Source organism: Calidris pugnax, unplaced genomic scaffold (genome assembly GCF_001431845.1).
Source record: "Calidris pugnax isolate Ruff unplaced genomic scaffold, ASM143184v1 scaffold273, whole genome shotgun sequence".
NCBI lineage: Eukaryota > Metazoa > Chordata > Aves > Charadriiformes > Scolopacidae > Calidris > Calidris pugnax.
Genome location: NW_015094508.1, coordinates 1,512,916 through 1,533,562, shown reverse-complemented (window position 1 = coordinate 1,533,562; position 20,647 = coordinate 1,512,916). Strand labels below are relative to the sequence as shown.

The 20,647-nt window shown below is 41.0% G+C and overlaps 1 protein-coding gene across 1 annotated transcript in view; it reads left to right on the top strand.

Moving 5' to 3' along the window:
* MAP1B (microtubule associated protein 1B) overlaps window positions 1-18,993 on the top strand; it is a 70,881-nt gene extending 51,888 nt beyond the window's left edge. Inside the window, exons 4-7 of the mRNA XM_014964986.1 lie at window positions 3,204-3,344; window positions 8,445-15,072; window positions 17,343-17,581; window positions 18,319-18,993. Coding sequence (XP_014820472.1) covers window positions 3,204-3,344; window positions 8,445-15,072; window positions 17,343-17,581; window positions 18,319-18,474 — 7,164 coding nt within the window. The 3' untranslated portion in view covers window positions 18,475-18,993. The remainder of the gene's footprint in view (window positions 1-3,203; window positions 3,345-8,444; window positions 15,073-17,342; window positions 17,582-18,318) is intronic.
* Window positions 18,994-20,647: the final 1,654 nt, after the last annotated feature.

Sequence of the window (20,647 nt, the reverse complement as noted above, 5' to 3'; positions counted from 1 at the left end):
CTACTGGAAAGAGTCCAGCTGAGGGCTAGGAAGATGATCAAGGGAATGGAGAACCTCTTTTATGAGGAAAGGCTGAGAGACGTGGGTCTGTTGAGCCTGGAGAAGAGAAGACTCAGAGGGGACCTCATCAATGTTTATAAATATATAAAGGATAGGTGTCAAGCGGATAGGGTCAGGCTCTTCTCAGTGGTGCCTGGTGACAGGACAAGAGGTAACGGACACAAGCTGGAACACAGAAGTTCCCTCTGAATGGAAATACTTCCTTACTTTGAGAGTGGCAGAGCACTGGAACAGGCTGCCCAGAGAGGTTGTGGTATCTCCTTCTCTGGTGACATTCAAAATCCGCCTGGATACATTCTGATGCAGCCTGCTCTAGGTAAACCTGCTTTGGCCGGGGGGGGGCGGGGGGGGAAGGAACTACTGGAAAGAGTCCAGCTGAGGGCTAGGAAGATGATCAAGGGAATGGAGAACCTCTTTTATGAGGAAAGGCTGAGAGACGTGGGTCTGTTGAGCCTGGAGAAGAGAAGACTCAGAGGGGACCTCATCAATGTTTATAAATATATAAAGGATAGGTGTCAAGCGGATAGGGTCAGGCTCTTCTCAGTGGTGCCTGGTGACAGGACAAGAGGTAACGGACACAAGCTGGAACACAGAAGTTCCCTCTGAATGGAAATACTTCCTTACTTTGAGAGTGGCAGAGCACTGGAACAGGCTGCCCAGAGAGGTTGTGGTATCTCCTTCTCTGGTGACATTCAAAATCCGCCTGGATACATTCTGATGCAGCCTGCTCTAGGTAAACCTGCTTTGGCCGGGGGGGGGCGGGGGGGGGTGTCGGACTAGATGATCTCTGAAGGTCCCTTCCAAACACTTCAATTCTGTGATTTTGTGATCATGTTCTTTCAAATGCCAAAGTACCTCCCCGAAGAGAGAGGCACAAAGGGAGAGGGACTGCAGTTTCCCAGAGAAAATAATTTTCTGAAACACCCATCAACACTTCTTAAGATCTCACTCTGTTGCTGTAAAGCTCTGCAACTGAAAGTCTGGGAAACTGCTGATCTGCTGACACTCCTGTCCCTGTTCACACTCCATCTTTACCTCCATTTTGACTGAGGCTACATCTTGCTGTTCACTTCATTCAAACAATTTGAGACTTCAGCCAAGGGTAAAGCTGAACAGAATCATCACCTTGCAGTATGAAATAGAGTGGTCTTGAAGTCAGGAGACCAGTAGTCCTTCAGGAAGCCTTGATTATACCCAGACACAGCATTTATGTGTCTTTCGAAGGTCTTTCGCATGTATCATACATCATACTCTGTAATCTGTTAGCATTTATTTACTTTTTTCCATGCCATACTTTGCTAGCTCTGCAGAACCTATTTCATCATCAATTGATAAAAGAGACTGAAGGGGAATTATATGACAGTCACATATCAGTGATTCACAAGTCAGGAAATAATTTTGCTGTTGGAAAACCGGGTGAGTTTACACATAGGTTGGCTGACTGCCCAGCACTGCTGCCAGCAACAACAGAAAACACAGAAGAGAAGCCAGTTCTTTTGTGATTCTAATGCAGCTAAACCAGACAAGACTTGAGTGACACACATCAGACAGTGGCTGCACTCATCTATATTTTTGTCTGAAATAGAAATAGAAGCACTCAATCTAGCAAGGATTTTGCTGAATGTATAATTATGCAGTGCAATTAGTGACAGACCGGCATTAGCCCTGCATTTAGTTAAAGGAACTTTCTGCAGCTCAGTGTCAGGGTCACTTATTTAATAGAATAACAATGAAAATGTGGTAGAGTTGGGACCTTCTTTCAGATACATGCTGTTCAGTGCTCAGCAGAGATTCAGGTTGAGCCTTCCTGGCTCAGCCTCCCTGGTGTGAGCAGGAGTTACTTAGAACAACTGATTACTTAACAATCAGTATAAAAAATTGAAGGAGTAGCTAGCTAGGAGAGCTGAGGTGATTATGTCATCTCCATGGAGATGGAGCTTGAGTGCAATGTCATGTGTAGTTGTTGCAGATGGAGTCTTCTCATTTAGTTTAATATGTGGATAGCCTTGTTCTGGAATCACTATTCTGGTTTAACTTAATTCCTCCTTAAACAGAGGAATTAGCACACTTGAAATTCATGCCTTACCTTAGGCTGAATTGATTTTTTTAGGTGTTGGACAAGACTTCTGAAGTATTAGGGAAAAATTTACACAACAGTATAGAATCTTGCAAAGATTTTATTTAGTTTTGTTCTTAAATTCAAGTTGAATCTAGCCAACAGAAGTATACTGAATATATAGGTTTCTTTTAACATGCAAGTAAATCTCCCCCTGGGGGGCAAACAGTAATTATGAGTAGCTGTAGTGAGGGTCAACTAAAATAACGAGCTTCTACTTTAAAGTGGTTAAGAGTTACTTCAAAATGCAGAAGAAGGTTATTTCTCAGTAGCACGTCTATTTGTGCCATCAGGCATTCACTTAATTTACTACTGTGTATTGAAAAAGGTCTTGGGCTCACACACATTAAAAGCTTACGGTGTCCAGTTAGTTACATCATGAGATTGTGTGGTGCATGTGACTGTAACCGAGTGCTTGAGGTTCATGATCATGGTGAAGCAGAATCTTCTCTTAACTTTCTAGATGATTCAGGTTGCAACAGGATGACAATCTAAATATGACACTTTTATGTGTGATTTGTCGCTGTTACTTTTCAGTGACGTTTTCACAACTTAATTGGCAGGTAATGCTGTACTCTGGGTAAAGAAAAGCAGCCTTCCAAACACTGAGTCTGACACACACAGTTGTCCCTCATTAGCACCTGGGGCATAGTTTGCCAAGACTGTACCGATGCAATACTATTAAAATTCACCAGGAGTTATACAATGAATAAGCTTGTTAATTAAAAATATTATTTTTTCATTCAAATTTTATTCTGGTCTATTTCTTGGTCTTTTTTCCATGTCATTAGTTTGATTTATCATCAGACCTTCTCTCTAGTTGCTGCTTCTCCCTCCTTTTTTCCCCTTTGCACTTTTCTCTTTGTCTTTTGTAAACAGCACTATAAATTGATAATATTTTGACAGTCCCAGGAGACTCTGATGCAAAATATATTTCACATTAGGAGAGATAAACTGCACATTTTCAGCAGAATATTGAAACGCCTGGTAACTCCCATTACTGATGTATTCCTCTCCTTCACTCTAGGTGCGCTTGATGATAACAGATGCTGCAAGGCACAAGCTCCTTGTACTTACTGGACAGTGCTTTGAAAACACAGGAGAACTCATTCTTCAGTCAGGGTCCTTCTCCTTCCAGAACTTCATTGAGATCTTCACAGATCAAGAGGTATGTTCAGAGAAGTGTCTTCCATACATTCTCATGTGATGGCAGAGGTTTATAGAAGACAAAATGGCATTCTGTGTTGTTAGAATTAAAATCAGCAGCCTGATGCTTATGCTCCTTACTCTTCATTATAGGCTTTCTTTTAAAACATATTTAATTTACTTCAGACTTGATGTAAATCGCTTAACAAAAGCATTAGATTTTAATTTGGGGAATTAAATTGTAACTTCAGGAACAGAAAATTGAGAAACCTTTTGACAATGTAAGGAGATACTGCTGTGTTTAAAATATACAGGTTGTTTATCCAAGGTACACATACAAAGCTGTCAAATTGATTGTGACACCAGGTTCTTGCCTGGTAGCAGCTAAGTAATAGGTGACATTAAATAAGACAGAGGCTGTCTGTTGGAAGATCTGTAGTATACTGCACCACCTACCTGCTTGACTTCTTTATAGTACTGTTTAAAATTTGGCCAGTGAAATCTGTAAATCTTTTGATTTCTACGTACTGAAAAGTATTAAGTATAAAAGTATTTAATGTCATTTGTTTCGTGACTTGTTATTTTGCTGTCTTGCTTAATGTACTGTGGCTGAAAGCTCCCATAGGGCAGGAACCCCTAGTAAACAGGCTGTCACACTTAATTTGGCTGCTCTGTAAAGTATATATTTAAATAAACTATATGGCTGCATCCCTAGGAATTTAGTTTCCAAAATTAATTTGGAGCATGTCAGTGGACTGAGATATGGAAGTTCAGCACTGAAAAAGCAAAGTTTGCGTGAGGTCTGACATGACCTTATTGTATTCATTTAATTCTATTCTCAAAGCCTCTGTTCAGCATATGGTTATAGGGTTGGGAAAGAGCTGGATTCCTGCTCATGGAAACGTGCACGATGCCTAAGACTCATTGGGAGTTCTCAGAGTTACTTTTCTATGAAATTGCAAACCCAAGCTCCTTGCATCTCTGGTTAATTAGCAACACATAATTACATTATGACTACATACAAAACTATGGGCAAACCCTACTTTTACTGTAGGAGGCAAAATTATTGGCTGGAAAGCGGAGGGATGGTGGTTGGCCATGAGTTACAGACATTGAGGGATTGCCACAGCAGTGAGCATGTAAGGCATATTCTCGTGGGCTGAGTAAGGCTCCCTTGGCTTATCCCTGTGGCTGGCAGCAAGCTCACCAGCCAGACAGCATGCCTCTTTGAAAGTGTTGGCTTCCAGCCTATTGTTTCTGAAGACTTGGGCTTTCACTGCTTCTACAAGGTTTCACAAAAGCAAAAAAAAATTACATTTGCCATACTGCAGGCTGCATATCCAGCATTTTTAAGGGGTCCCATTAGTAACAAATTTTTAGGTGGTCTCCAAATTGCAAAAAATTTTAGATAAGAAAGCTAGGAAAAAAAATGTGGTTCATGGTTTTCTAGGTGGTAATCAGAAGACATAATTCCTGTGCTGTCCTGATGCTGGTGTACTTGGCAGTGTTAAGTTTACAGTTGGACTCAATGATCTTAAGGGTCTTTTCCAACCTAAATGACTCTGTCATTCCATAAACATGTCAGGTTTGAAGAACACTGTGTGGAGTTGGTATTTTTGGCCTCTGTCCGTGTTTATTTCACTGAACCAAACCTGAGCTATGGTCATGAGATGTGCTTACAAATAAGTAAATACCCTTTGGGAGATAACTCTTAAGAGGTCTAACTCAGAAATTCATCTGTAGCCTGCAGAACTCCCTGCAGGCAATGTCTAAAAGTGATGTTTTCAACCTTTGCTGTGCCAGAAGATTGAAGATGTCCCATTCCACTGCCTCTGCACCAACAGATAGCAGAGGAAAAGCTTTCTTTTCACCTTTATGGTACAGGGTAGGAAACAATCTTGTGTTTTCCTGAGCAGCCAACTTGCTGTGTGCCTTTGTCAGCTGTGACATGTTTAAAACTTGAGGATCCCTCAACAAGTATCTCTCAGTGCTTGAAAAGATGATCAGGTTCACAGATATGTTTGTTTGCTCCCAGAGTGACTTTGGATCAGGAGAAGAGAAGGAGCAGTTACATCTCTGTGTTATCAAAATAGCATAAGCAGTGGAATTGTTGATACCCTTGGTGTCACCATTTGAAATGCAGGCCTTTTCTGGGGCACTCCTGAACTTGCTATTCCTAATAGATATGATCTATGTTTGGAATAATTGTTCTCCAGCTTTTCACTGGCCTGCTCTACCGGTGGCTTAGTACTGTCTGCATTACACATGCCAATGTCTAGGAGCAAAGAAAGTCAGAATTTAGGAGTATGAAGCAGAAATCCAGATATAGTAGAATATAAGCTGGAGAGGACTAACCCCAAACCTTGGCCCATTATATATTCATTAGCCCAGTGTATTTCCATCTGATTTTTTTAATCTAGCCAGAAAATTGGCCCTACATGAGAAACAGTCTATACTCAAGTTAACTCCTTATGTATGCAGCAGACTTGGATTTATTCATGCAGAGGAAGTGATCACAACAACCCCAGGCAAGACTAGAGGCTCAGGGAAGAGTGGCTGGAAAGCTGCCCAGCAGAAAACAACCTAGGAGTGTTGGTGGACAGCCAGTTTAACATGAGCCAGCAGTGTGCCCAGGTGGCCAAGAAGGCCAACAGCATCCTGGCCTGTATCAGGAATAGCGTGGCCAGCAGGAGTAGGGAAGTCATTGTGCCCCTGCACTCGGCACTAGTGAGGCCTCACCTTGAGTACTGTGTTCAGTTTTGGGCCCCTCACCACAGGAAGGACATTGAAGTGCTGGAGCGTGTCCAGAGGAGAGCCACCAAGCTAGTGAGGGGTCTAGAGAACAAGCCCTGTGAGGAGAGGCTGAGGGAACTGGGCATGTTTAGTTTGGAGAAGAGGAGGCTGAGGGGAGACCTCATTGTCCTCTACAACTGCCTAAAGGAGGTTGTAGAGAGGTGGGTGTTGGCCTCTTCTCCCAAGGGAATAATGACAGGACCAGAGGAAATGGTCTGAAGTTGCAGCAGGGGAGGTTTAGATTAGATATTAGGAAGAATTACTTTACTGAGAAGGTGGTCAGGCACTGGAACAACCTGCCCAGGGCGGTGGTGGTGTCACCATCCCTGGAGGTATTTAAGAAATGTGTAGACATGGCTCTTCAGAGCATGCTCTTGTGCCCAAGATTATTGGTTTGTGGGTTGGTGTGGTGGGGTGTTGTGGTTTTTGTTTTGTTGGTGGTGGTTTGTTGGGGTTTTTTTTGAGGTTGGACTCGATGATCTCAGAGGTCCCTTCCAACCATGGTGATTCTGTGATTCTGGGATCTTTTACTACTTTTGTTTCTCCCTAATAATGTATTTTCAACCCTGATGAGAGACACAGCATAAGGAGTATACTTGACAACCTAAATCCCTGTCAGAGCTGTGGTCTCCGCTGCCCCTCTTCTCTTATTTCTGCAATTTGCAACAGGAATGGTTCTCCAGTTTTCCTTATCTTTTATTCTTTTCAGCCTTTTCTCTATTTATTTTGTTTTGCTTTGTTTTTTTCTTTGCTTCTTTTGAGACAAAGCCATGTCTGACATATGGGTGAGATTTATTTATACTCCTGTCAAATGGTTTGGATACTAAGACCGGTAAAGGAAGATAGAAAATATTTATTTTCTTCTTTATTTAGGTATTGGTTGGATTATTTTTGTTTGAAATAACAGCCACTGCATCTTTGTGGAGTTTTATTTTTGGTAAATGCTGAAAATAAATTATGTAACACAAAGAAAGGAAGTGAGACATACACACACAGAGGCCCAAAGAGATCTACGGCAATCAAACATCATTAATTTTTTATATATTAATTTCTTCTGCTGGTGCAAGTTATTCAGCTGTAGCACAATCTGTATCATCTTTATGAAAACTGGTCTTATAGCTCGATCTGACAACAGGGTCTCTGCAAAGAAGGTTGTGGTATTTTGCATGAAGCTGTGCTGGCATATTTTGCACTGATACTTTATGTCTGAAACACTGCTTTAAAGAAAAAGTTTACACAATTTGGGGGTCTCTTTTTTAAGAGCAAGCAGAACAGAAATAGGTTGTGTTTTAACCTAATTGCCAGTAAAACCGAAAAAAAACTCAAATCAAAAAGTACCTTTGGAACCGGGAGAAGGTATAAAAATACGTCATACTTTTCCATGTTTGTTTGTCTGCTAAACTGGGACCACCAAATACTGTTTTTTAGTTCAGACTGGAAGAGAACAACACACTTTTAATACTATGGCATAGAACTTCCTGTTTTCTGTGTTTCAGCAGCTGGTTTTGATACTCGCATGTTATCAAATACTGTCAAAATCAATGGAGTTATTCTAAATCTCAACTTTTGTGGCTCATGAGTTTAAAATCAAAATAATTGCAAGAACATTTTTAACCCTAACACTTTTTTTCTGCCTCTTTCTTTAGTCAAATACAAAACTTGTGTCTGTTTGCATTTCTGAAGCAATAACTCATTTCTTAGTGATCTGAAAAAGCCCTGCAGTCAGTCATGTTAATCTGGGAGTGCTGCCAGCTTTTCAGGAGCCAGCCTGCAGAAAGAATTGCAGTAATGGTGGTATGGAAGAGTATATCCCATAACAGAAGGGATGAGGAATGTGGCTGCCCCTGGGAGGATGCTGGCCTCCTCTGGGTTGCAGTTACTTTCTGCCTCTTAAGAGGACGATAGCCAGTCCTTAAATATTTGGCTGCCTCTTCTGGATAGACTGGGACAGCAGGGAGACTCATGAGCCAGTGGTAGATATAATGGCAGCTCCAGCAGCATTAGCCTCATAGTGTTCATACTCTCTCAGTATAAAAACTTGCACCATCCTCCTATAAAAGGTGGAGGTGGGAAAGGAAAACCTTGGGGTACTGTCGTCCTTTGGGCAATAGGCACCAGGAATAAGGTTCTTACTTGTATTTAAAAAAATACAGTAGTAAACTAACTGTGGTAACAGGTTCCTTTAGCTTCTAGGATGAGTACTCACCAGTGCAGAATTGAATGAAAAAGTTTTTATCTATCTCATCAGGAAATACCACATTCTGACATTATTTGTCATTATAAAATGAATTTACATGCATCTTCTTGTGTTTTTGTTTTATAACCCCAGATTGGTGAATTATTGAGCACCACACACCCTGCCAACAAAGCCAGCCTAACTCTTTTCTGCCCTGAGGAAGGAGACTGGAAAAATTCCAACCTTGACAGACACAACCTTCAAGACTTTATTAACATTAAACTCAATTCAGCTTCTATATTGCCTGAAATGGAAGGACTCTCTGAATTCACAGAGTATCTGTCCGAATCAGTGGAAGTACCATCGCCCTTTGACATTTTGGAACCTCCAGCATCAGGAGGCTTCTTGAAACTCTCCAAACCGTGCTGTTATATTTTCCCAGGCGGAAGAGGGGACTCTGCATTGTTTGCAGTGAACGGATTCAACATGCTTATCAATGGAGGATCTGAAAGAAAGTCTTGCTTTTGGAAACTTATCCGGCACTTGGACAGAGTAGATTCCATTCTGCTCACTCACATCGGAGATGACAACCTGCCAGGAATCAATAGCATGCTTCAGCGAAAAATAGCCGAACTAGAAGAGGAACAGTCCCAAGGGTCTACTACCAACAGTGACTGGATGAAAAATCTGATATCACCTGATTTGGGAGTTGTATTCCTTAATGTACCTGAGAACCTGAGGAACCTGGATCCTAGTTTTAGAGTAAAAAGGAGCGTAGAAGAAGCTTGTTTTACTCTCCAGTATTTAAATAAACTGTCTATGAAACCAGAACCTCTTTTCAGAAATGTGGGAAATACCATTGACCCCATTATTTTATTTCAGAAAATGGGAGTTGGCAAGCTTGAGATGTACGTGCTTAATCCTGTCAAAAATAGCAAAGAGATGCAATATTTTATGCAGCAGTGGAGTGGTAGTAACAAAGACAAAGCTGAATTCCTGCTACCAAATGGCCAGGAACTAGACATACCGTTATCCTACTTCACTTCTGTCTCGTCCCTGATTGTGTGGCATCCAGCTAATCCTGCAGAAAAAATAATCCGAGTTCTGTTTCCTGGAAACAGCACCCAATATAATATTCTAGAAGGACTGGAAAAACTCAAACACTTAGACTTCCTCAAACAACCAATGGTTACACAGAAAGACCTAACTGGGAACATTGCTAGTCCAGCTGTGAAACAAGCAAAGTTGAAACAACGAACAGACAGCAAGGAGAGCCTCAAGCCTGCTGCGAAGACACCGCCAAGCAAGCCTGTTAGAAAAGAATCTAAAGAAGAAACACCAGAGTCCGTGAAGCCTAGTCCAGCACCGGAAAAGCCTCAGAAATTGGAAAGCAAAGAAAAAGTTCTGGTTAAAAAGGAGAAACCAGCAAAAGTGGAGACCAAGCCTATAGTGGCAGAAAAAGACATACCAAGTAAAGAAGAGCAGTTAGTAAAATCTGAAACTCCTGAAAAACAAGGCACAGATGTAAAACCAAAAGTGTCAAAGGAGAAGCCAGTGAAAAAGGAAGTCAAAGCTAAACCTGAGGAAAAGAAGGAGGAAAAAGAAAAACCAAAGAAAGACGTTTCTAAAAAAGAGGAGAAAACACCCATCAAAAAAGAGGAGAAAACACCCATCAAAAAAGAGGAAAAACCCAAAAAAGAAGAGATCAAGAAAGAAGTTAAAAAAGAGGTGAAAAAGGAAGAGAAGAAGGAAACAAAGAAGGAAGTAAAGAAAGAAGCTTCACCAAAGGAAGTTAAAAAAGAAGCTAAAAAAGAAGAGAAGAAGGAAATTAAAAAGGAAGAAAAAGAAGCCAAAAAGGACATAAAAAAGGTTCCTAAAGAAACAAAGAAGACAGCTACTCCTTCAACTGATGCCAAAAAACCAGCAGCAAAGCCTAAACCACAAAAGAAGGACGAACCTGCTAAAAAAGAAGCAGTACCTGCTGGAAAGCCAAAGGAAAAAGGAAAAGCTAAGACTGTGAAGAAGGAGATCAAAGTCAGTGGAGCACAAGCTGCCCTTGCAGCAGTTGGAGTTGCTGCCACAACCATAGCAGCTGTAGCAGCTGCAGAAATTACAGGCAGCGGAAAGGAACTTGAAGCAGAGAGATCCCTTATGTCTTCACCAGAGGATTTAACAAAGGATTTTGAGGAATTAAAAGCTGAAGAAGTAGAAACAATAAAAGAAACAAAACCTCAAATTGCACTTATAGAAGATGAACTGAAATTCACTGGCACAGTACAAAAAGAGGCCTTTGAAGTACAAAAAGAAAAACTAGATAATGAAGGACCTGCTGAGTCCTCTGATGAAGGCATAACTACCACAGAGGCTGAGGGTGAGTGTGAACAGACACCCGAAGAATTGGAACCTGTGGAAAAGCACAGGGTTGATGACAATGAAAAGTTTGAAGATGAGGGAACTGGCTTGGAAGAATCATCTGAAGCAGGAGATTATGAGGAAAAGGCAGAGACAGAAGAAGCTGAAGAACGAGGTGAAGATGAAGAAGCAAAGACACCACTGGACACCACAAAACCATATATGGAGGAAGGAAGAACAATTGAAGAGAGCTCAGAAGATATAACTGCTGAAGCAGATGCTAACATTAAAGATGAAAAATACATTGAAAAGGCAGATTATGAGGCATCAGATGAACTGGCTGAGGAAGACAGGGAAGAAGCAATAGAAAAGGCAGAAACTGAAGAGACTGAAGAGGAGGAAGACAAAGCAGAAGACATCAGAGATGAAGAGGAAACTGAAAAAATAGAAGCTGAAGAAGACTATGTAATGGCTGTGGTAGATAAAGCTGCAGAAGCTGGTGAAGTTGAAGATAAATATGGCCTACTTATAATTACACCAACAAAACGCTCAGAGCTTCAGTCTCCAGCAGTTGAACCAGCCTCTTCTATCCACGAGGAGACATTACCTGGTGGTTCAGAAAGTGAAGCCACTGTTTCTGATGAAGAAAATAGAGAAGATCAACCTGAGGAATTCACTGCTACTTCAGGTTACACACAGTCTACCATCGAAATATCCAGTGAACCAACCCCAATGGATGAAATGTCAACACCCCGGGATGTCATGAGTGATGAAACTAACAATGAGGAAAGTGAATCACCCTCTCAAGAGTATGTCAACATTACCAAGTATGAGACATCACTGTACTCTCAAGAGTTTGGCAGACCTAAACTTTCTCCACTTCCAGATGCTTTTAATGGATTGTCTGAAGGATCCAAAACAGAGGCCACAGAAGGTAAAGACTATAATGCCTCTGCTTCCACCATCTCACCACCTTCTTCATTAGAGGAAGACAAATTCTGCAAATCTGCATTCCAAGACATATACCGACAAAAAGAAAGTGAAATCCAAGGCACCGCTAAATCAGAAATCAAAGAACCCCATCAAGAAGATATTGGTGGAAAACGTAGTCCAGCCAAGAGTCCAGCTGACAGTTTGTCCCCTCCATCACCTGTTGCCAAAACACCACTGAGTGAACGTAGCGTGAACTTTTCGCTCACTCCCAACGAGATCAAAGTCTCAGCTGAGCCTGCCTCCACTGCTACATTACCTGATGTACGTCAAGAAGTTGCTGAAGAGCACTGTGCAAGCCCTGAAGATAAAACATTAGAAGTAGCATCTCCCTCTCAGTCTGCTGCTGGTAGCGCTGGTCACACACCATATTATCAGTCTCCCACTGATGAAAAGTCCAGTCAGCTTCCCTCTGAAACCAGTGAAAAGTCAACAGATGCTCCTGTGAGCTTTGAATTCAGTGAAGTCAAAGATGAGTCTGCAAAACCCAGAATAAGCCCTATGGATGAGCCTGTGCCAGATTCAGAATCTCCTATTGAAAAAGTTCTTTCACCTCTACGGAGTCCACCACTGATAGGTTCAGAGGCCACTTATGATACATTTTTGAGTGCTGATTTAAAGTCTCCCACCGGAGATTACAGAAGTCCTTCTGGGGGGAAACCTGAGAAAGAAAAATCACCTGTTCAGATGAGCCCAAGCTCTGAAACCAGCTCTGCAGGCCTTTTCCAAGAAAAACAAGATGAAAAAAGCATGGAGTTTATGGTAATTAAGGAAGGCTTCAGCCTAGAAAGAAAAATGGAAGATACAGAACCCAGCAGCTCCCAGTCTTCACTAGTCTTGGATGAGCGAAAGTTAGCAGGTGATCTCTCACCTACTCAAATAGATAGCAGTCAGTTTGGTTCCTTAAAAGAAGATACCAAAATGTCTATTTCTGAAGGCACTGTTTCTGACAAGTCTGCAACTCCTGTTGACGAGGTTATAGCAGAAGACACCTATTCCCATATAGAAGGAGTAGCTTCTGTCTCTACAGCATCTGTGGCTACTAGTTCATTTCCAGAACCAACTACTGATGATGTATCTCCTTCTTTGCATGCTGAGGTTGGATCTCCCCACTCTACTGAAGTTGATGATTCCCTTTCAGTGTCAGTGGTACAAACACCAACAACTTTTCAAGAAACAGAAATGTCTCCATCTAAGGAAGAATGCCCAAGGCCCATGTCAATTTCTCCACCAGATTTCTCACCTAAAACTGCAAAATCAAGAATGCTGGTCCAAGATCACAGATCTCCTGAGCAGTCAACTATGTCAGTAGAATTTGGTCAGGAGTCCCCTGAGCAGTCGTTAGCAATGGACTTTAGTAGGCAGTCTCCAGAATATCCTACTATGGGCACTAGTATACATCATATATCTGAAAATGGACCAACAGAAGTAGATTATAGCCCTTCAGACATACAGGAGCCTACTTTTGCACGAAAGATTTCCCCTGTGGAGCAGTCATCTTACTCTCAGGAGAAAGATATTTCAGAAATTATTTCAGTTTCTCAAATCGAAGCATCATCCTCAACTTCATCAGCTCATACACCTTCCCAGGTAACTTCACCACTGCCAGAGGAAACATTTTCAGGTGCTGTTCCACCCAGAGATATGTCACTACATTCTTCTTTTACCTCAGAAAAGGTGCAGAGCCTAGGAGAAAAGCTGTCACCGAAGTCTGACCTATCTCCATTAACTCCAAGGGAGTCTTCCCCTCTGTACTCTCCTAGTTACCCAGATTCACCTTCTGCAATCACAGAAACAGTGTCAGCTAGTCACACTCCTTCATTGTCACTGCAAATGTCCTCTGTCAAAGCACTTGGTTACCAGGAATCCCTAACAAAGCACAGTCCTGAACCTTTACTGAGCCCAGAAAAAGAAGATTCAGAGAAAAGCAGGTCACTGGAAGAACTTAGTTATTCTTATGAGGCCACAGAGAAAACTAGTAGGTCACCAGGGGATATTAGCTACTCCTATGAGGCAGCTGAAAAACCTATTAGATCACCTCAGACCACAGATTATTCCTATGAGACAACTGGGAAAACTACAAGGTCACCTGAGGCCACAGATTATTCCTATGAGATAGTTGCGAAAAATATGAGGTCATCTGAGGGCACAGATTATTCCTATGAGATGACAGGGAAAACCACCAGGTCACCAAGTGCAATGGATTATTCCTATGAAACAACTGGGAAACCCACCAGGTCCCCTAGAGCCACAGACTATTCCGATGAGACAACAGGGAAAACCACCAAATCACCTGAGGCCACAGATTATTCCTATGAGATAATTGGGAAAACCACCAGATCACCTGAGGCCTCAGATTATTCCTATGACAGAATTGCGAAAACTACAAGATCACCTGATACCATCGATTACTCCTATGAGACAACAGGGAAAACCACTAAGTCACCAGAAGCCATTAGCTACTGCTATGAGACAACTGGGAGAACCACCAGGTCACCAGAGGCCATAGCTTACTCCTGTGAGAAAACTGGGAAAGCCTCCAGTTCACCTGAAGCCACAGATTACTCGTTTGAGACAACTGGGAGAGCCTCCAGGTCACCTGAAGCCAGTAGCTATTCCTATGAAGCAAGTGCTTATTTCACTCCGGGAAAATCATTAGCAGAATCCCGCCAAGATGTTGATTTATGCCTTGTGACCTCTTGTGAGTACAAACATCCCAAAACTGAACTTTCACCCTCATTTATCAACCCAAACCCACTTGAGTGGTTTGCAAGCGAAGAGCAGTCCCAAGATCAAGAGATGCTATTAGCTCAATCTGGGGGAGCCCAGCCCCCTTCTGGTGGAAAGCAGCAAGGGAGGCAGTGTGATGAAACACCTCCCACATCCGTGAGTGAGTCTGCCCCATCTCAGACTGACTCGGATGTTCCCCCCGAGACTGAGGAATGTCCTTCCATCACTGCAGATGCTAACATTGACTCCGAAGATGAATCAGAAACTATTCCAACCGACAAGACAATTACATACAAACACATTGACCCACCACCCGTCCCGATGCAGGATCACAGCCCTTCCCCTAGGCACCCTGACGTTTCCATGGTTGATCCCGAGGCTCTGCCTGTTGATCAGAATTTGGGTAAACCTTTGAAGAAGGACCTCAAAGAAAAGACAAAGACAAAAAAGCAGGGTACTAAGACCAAGTCGTCTTCTCCTGTTAAAAAAAGTGACGGTAAATCAAAACAAGTGGCTTCACCAAAGCCAGCAATAAAAGAATCTTTAGACAAAATTTCCAAAGCAGCTTCTCAAAAAAAGAAGGATTCTGTGGAGAAGTTAGCGAAAAATATAGTTTCTCCAGAATTAAAGTCTCGAGCAGAAGAGAAAGATAAGGACACCAAGAATGCAGCAAATACAACATCGAAGTCAGCAAAGACTGCAACCACAGGTAAAGACAGCAGCTCCCTAGTGTTAAGGTTTTCTTAGTTGTTGTAGTGAAGCTGATTTGCCTTTGTATCGGCTGAGAATGTGGCTTGTAGCAAATCCCCAAAGAAAGTCCGGGTTTAAAATAGAAATCCAGTGTGCAAAGGCCATAATTAAATGCATGAAGTTCACTAAATTAACTTTTGTGATCTGAGAAACTTGATGGGTCAATTTGCTCAGAGAGTACATAAAATATAAAGAACTTTATACCAGCTGACTGAACTGTTAACCAGCTAATAAATTAAAAGTACCATTTTTGTAGGTGAAGTGAAATCAGTAGCAAAGTGAACCACTTCATTCATTGTACGAAACAGGCACAATTCTCATAACATAAATTACTGCAATTTAATGTTGTGGGAGGCAAAGGTACTCTCAGCCATTGGACGCTCTTATTACTTTGCTGGATTAGTTTTAAAAAGGGTATTTTAAAAAATTATAACAGTAGCAAGAGCACTTTCAGTGAACTGATCAGGTACATCACATAATCTGGTTAAAGTCTTATGCCATCAGTGATGACTAAACATACAGAAAGTTAATGTCATTTTGAAAGACTGTTGTGTATTCTAAGTAGTCATAAAATATGAATTAGATTACCAAAGGAGACATTGTGCTAATCTGTTGTTTCCGGCAGATCTTGTTAGAGAGTGTTTGGGGGATACTTTGATTTTGCTGTTGTCAGGATTCATGTTCTGTTGAAAGCTTTTTTTACAAGAAGCAGGTCTGGTATTCAGTACAAAAAAAATAGCATTCAACTGTCTTTAGCTTCCCCATTTTAAGTGGTCCACTGTTCCTTTCTCACACCATTGTTTGCATGTCTCTGCTTGTAGATGCATTTCAAAGCAGCAATATAGGTCTTTGTGCTTTGCATTTCGCCAGCACTTCAGCTTTATATGAGGTTCCTCTTCCTTAAAGCATGCTTCTCAGGTAAACACTAGAGCAGAAGACAAGGGTCTATTTGATAATGATATTTAAATGTAAAATGTAATGGCTGATATTTTATCCAGTGTTGGTTTCCACAGCTGAGAAAGGTATATGACAGAGTTTTTAGAATAAAAAATTTTGTAACCTAAACACTAGTAAAAAGTCTTTAATTCAGGAAATTTTATCATATCATGATGCTTATTTGGCATATTGCCCTATGATGTACAGCAGGACATGCTAGGCAACTGTTACGGACTTTGCTGGCCTTATAGTTGTGACCCTAAATAGAGCGTATTGGTCATATAATTGTTTACTGAACTTCATCCCTTGTAACAACACAAGCAGGCTAGTAGAACATAAATGGTGATCATCTGGATAAAATTACTGGTTGAATCCTGATTTTCAGTTCACATCACAATCCAGTATGTAGCAAAGACTGCTATTTTTGGACAGGATTTTTAAACTTTGAACTTCCTTTTCACTGGAGCTCTTACTAGAGCAAGTAGTACGCTACGTATAGGAGCAAAAAACATGCTCCCCCCAACTCTTTGATAAGTGGCTAATTTATGTGTGTAAAAAACGATCCAGTAGGCAAACAAACACTTGTTCTCAGTTCCCTCAAGTAATTGCTTTACAAGTTTCTCTGTTCTCCCAAGTTGCTCTTTGCCTCTCTTTCTGCTCACCTGTAGTACCTTACTGGTGCACCTGTAAGACAGTCTGAGCATATCAACAGGTACCTTGTGCTGATACCCCAAATCTCAGGACTGCTTCAAATCTGCATGGAACCCTATCTGACCTTAGGTTTTGTAGCTGTGCATACCTGATACTTTCAGAAAGCTGTGCTTGTTAACCTGAAAAGTAATACCACCATTTATTGAATGGTAACTCAGTAATCACCGCCCTGCATAGTAATTGTTGGATAATAGTAGTATTTTACTAGGAAGGGTTCAGTGAATTTTTGGTTATGTGGTAGTGAAGTTTTATTGTATTCTGTAGTTACAGTTATTCAGGTTTTTCCTCCAATTACAATCATTATTGGAAAATGACAAAACTGGAACATGTCATTAGATGTGGGAGGGTAATGTCATAATTGGACGCACCTCACGTCAGCAGTTGTAACAGTAATTAATAAATCATACAATCATAGAATTTTGTAGGTTGAAAGGGACCTTTAAGGTCATCTAGTCCAACTGTAAACCTAACACTGATAAAAAACCATCACTAAACCATGTCACTAAGCACTAAGTCTTTTAAATACCTCCAGTGCATCTTTTTAACCCACCTGTGATATATTTTGTTGTTTGATTTCCAAAGGACCTGGGAATACTAAGGTGGTAAAATCTACAGCAGTGCCTCCAGGACCTCCAGTGTATTTGGACCTGGTGTACATTCCCAACCACAGCAACAGCAAGAACGTTGATGTTGAGTTTTTCAAGAGGGTGCGGTCATCCTACTACGTTGTGAGCGGGAACGATTCTGCAGCTGATGAGCCTAGCAGGGCTGTTCTGGACTCCCTGCTTGAGGGCAAGGCGCAGTGGGAGAGTAACATGCAGGTAGGCTCTTCTCTAGTATCTCCACCTGGAAATTTAACCTTCTGTGGGAAGCAGCAATGGGAAGCCAGGGTGCCTTTGGAGTGGATGGTGGCTGCCAGGGAATGGGGTCACCAGGCTTTGCACTGTGTTTCACTGATGATGTGAGAGGATACCCGAGTGAAGCACAGAGCTGCATCACACTCAGCTGCTCCTCCATTTCTGGCCCTTCTGACCTGTTTCTGGTCAACAAATCAGTTGAGAGCTGGTTTACAGGGCCATTTCACTGTTTCATCTGGTTACTATCCCATACGTGGTCTGAGTTGGGAAACATTGTGATTTGTAAGTAGGAAAGAAAAGTGGATGTTTCGTGGTTTATATGTAAACACATACACTTGGAAACTTAATGTACATTTCCATCATGATCAAAAAGTTAAGAAAATGTTTGGCCATAATCTGAAGACCTATCAGTGCAGAATACAGACTACTACTCTGGAAATCTGAGAACACCCTCAACATCAACACATCTCAACACCTTACAAAACCAAGGTTTTATTGTTATAAACTACTTCTTTGTAGTAATTATGCCTTACCTATGTGTTTACTTATTTCATTTTATTCGGCCATTTATTGAAGTATTTGTTGCATAAAGACCCAATCCTTCCAAAAGGGAAACATATTTGTTGGCTGCGGCTGTTTGTTTTTCTTATCATCTATTTCTGTTGTTCATTCCTCAGGACTTCTCCTGTTCTGTGTTGCAGGTTACCTTAATCCCAACCCACGACTCAGAAGTGATGAGGGAATGGTACCAAGAGACCCATGAGAAACAGCAAGACCTCAACATCATGGTTTTGGCAAGCAGCAGCACTGTTGTAATGCAAGATGAATCTTTTCCTGCATGCAAGATTGAACTGTAAGAACGAGACCATGCACCACAAGATTAAACTGTTTCCAGAAATTCTACAGTTCAAAAACACCTTTTCTAAAAATTCAACCCTTCTATATCAACTGCTGAACTACATACCTGCCAAATGCTATACTGTGTCACGGTGATGCAAGTCACTAATATTTTTCAGTCTTTGCTGATTGCTAAGGGAAATAATAGTATTCCCATAGTAGGGTTCAAATTACTGTGAAAATACAGATCCAGTTTCATCTTCACTGAACGTTTGGAAACCATGCACTAGCAACCCCAACTGACTTCTGCCAGGTAGAGGCATTTGCCCTCTAAAGAAACACAAAGACAGGGAAAGAAAGGGAGGGGTAGGAGGAGAAATAAATAAGTAATTAGATCTGCATTAGTCTCATGGCAACTGATGTATCACTTTTACTGAATTCTGCTTATGCTCTCATTTGAAAGTAAAGCTTTAAATTTGTATCAGTCTGAGCTATCGCAAGGGAGATATTTTTTTTTTTCTTACAGAATTAAGTTGGCTGGAAAATAAAAAGAAACCGAATGTGGCTAGGAAGGGACGTACAACCTAAACGCTCATCAGCAGTTTTCCACTTTAATTTGAACTCTGCATACTGACATACCATAACAATCATAGGCCAAATATGCACGTAGTCTGCACCCCATCCAGAAGTTTGAAACCTTTTTTTCAACATGCGGAATTGTTGGTCTAAGGCATGCTCCCAGTGAAAGTTGAGTAACTCCAGCCAGACATGACTAGTCCACGTGCTTGAACACCCATATCCACTTTTGATTAACTGAAGCAAAATACCAAAGCAGTCGGGAGTACATACAGTAGACAATTTGCCTTAGAAAGTGACTTGAATGTACAAAGAAACTTTATGCACTTATTTTTTAATGTTGAGACAGCAAATTTATAAAACATCTGTGTAGGATCATAGTTACACCAGTAAAGTGTCAGTGTGCATGTGTGGTACTAGAAACCTGTCTGACTGGTCAAATGGCTTGGTGCTATGAAATACATATGTTAGTTATATGAACGCTTCATTGATACACCTGGACAGCTCACAAGACAAGGTGAGCATTTTTTTGGAAAGCTTCTTTTGTATTGTAGAAGCAAGATTGAAGTGGTGTCCAGTATCAGAGTTATCAAACTTAGTGAATCATTCAGAATGATGAAAAATGTTACCTGCAAGCCTGTACAGTATCCAACCTTCCTTTGTCTTACCTTTTATTTTATTTTTTTAATTTAAGAGTGAATATGGGAACAAATGTACAGAAACCTTTTTTTTAGTGCTGCGTGAACTTTTAATAGATGAACTTTTAAAAAACATTTTCTTTTACAGGAAAATGCAAAGAAAATTTTTTCTGGTGAAGGCAGTTTTTTTAGTAGTTTTGTAAGATAAATGTTGTTTAAGGTTCTGGTGAGAATGGATATTGAAGTAAAATTCATTGAAAATAGTCAACTGCCAGTACCTTTTGGGGGAGTTGAAGGGCACCTTGGTGGTAAAAATTAGTCTAATGATGATGATAGAAAATGGGATCTGAAAAGGTGGTTGCATAATACTACAAGGGTGTAGCCTTCATTCTCAGCCCTCACAAGATCTTGATAAAGATAGAATAAGCAATAAGATAAAATATGTCTCCCTCTCCTCCCCTCTCCTCCCCTCCTCCCCTCTCCTCTCCTCTCTTCTCTTTCCTCATTTCCTCTTCTTTTACTCTTCCTCTTTCTTTCTTCTTCCTTTCCTCTACCTTTCCTTGCTGTTTCTTTTACTCTTCATTTCCTTTCCTACTTCCTCTTCTCCTTCCTTTCCTTCTCTAGACTGCTTGCAGAGGAACAGCAGCACTGTTCTGTGATAAGACATTTTGGATTTTTTAGTCTCTGAAGTTTTACCCAAATTTAAGAAACCTTTTAGAGGTTTTCAAATCTGAATTTAAAGAAGGTGTAAAGGCCTCCAGAATGGAGATACATGCTGGTCTGTATGATTCACCATTATGGATGGTATTAAGTTTCATAATGTAGTGAACTATGATCTCATTTTATTTTCTTTACTTAAGAATTTATTTCAATTTTACATTGTTAGGCTATTTTTGTTTAATAGGGATGTGTTTGCACACCTAGTTTTTATGAGGGTTCTTTTATACTGCTTTAGGGTCCTTTAAATGTGGGCCTCCTG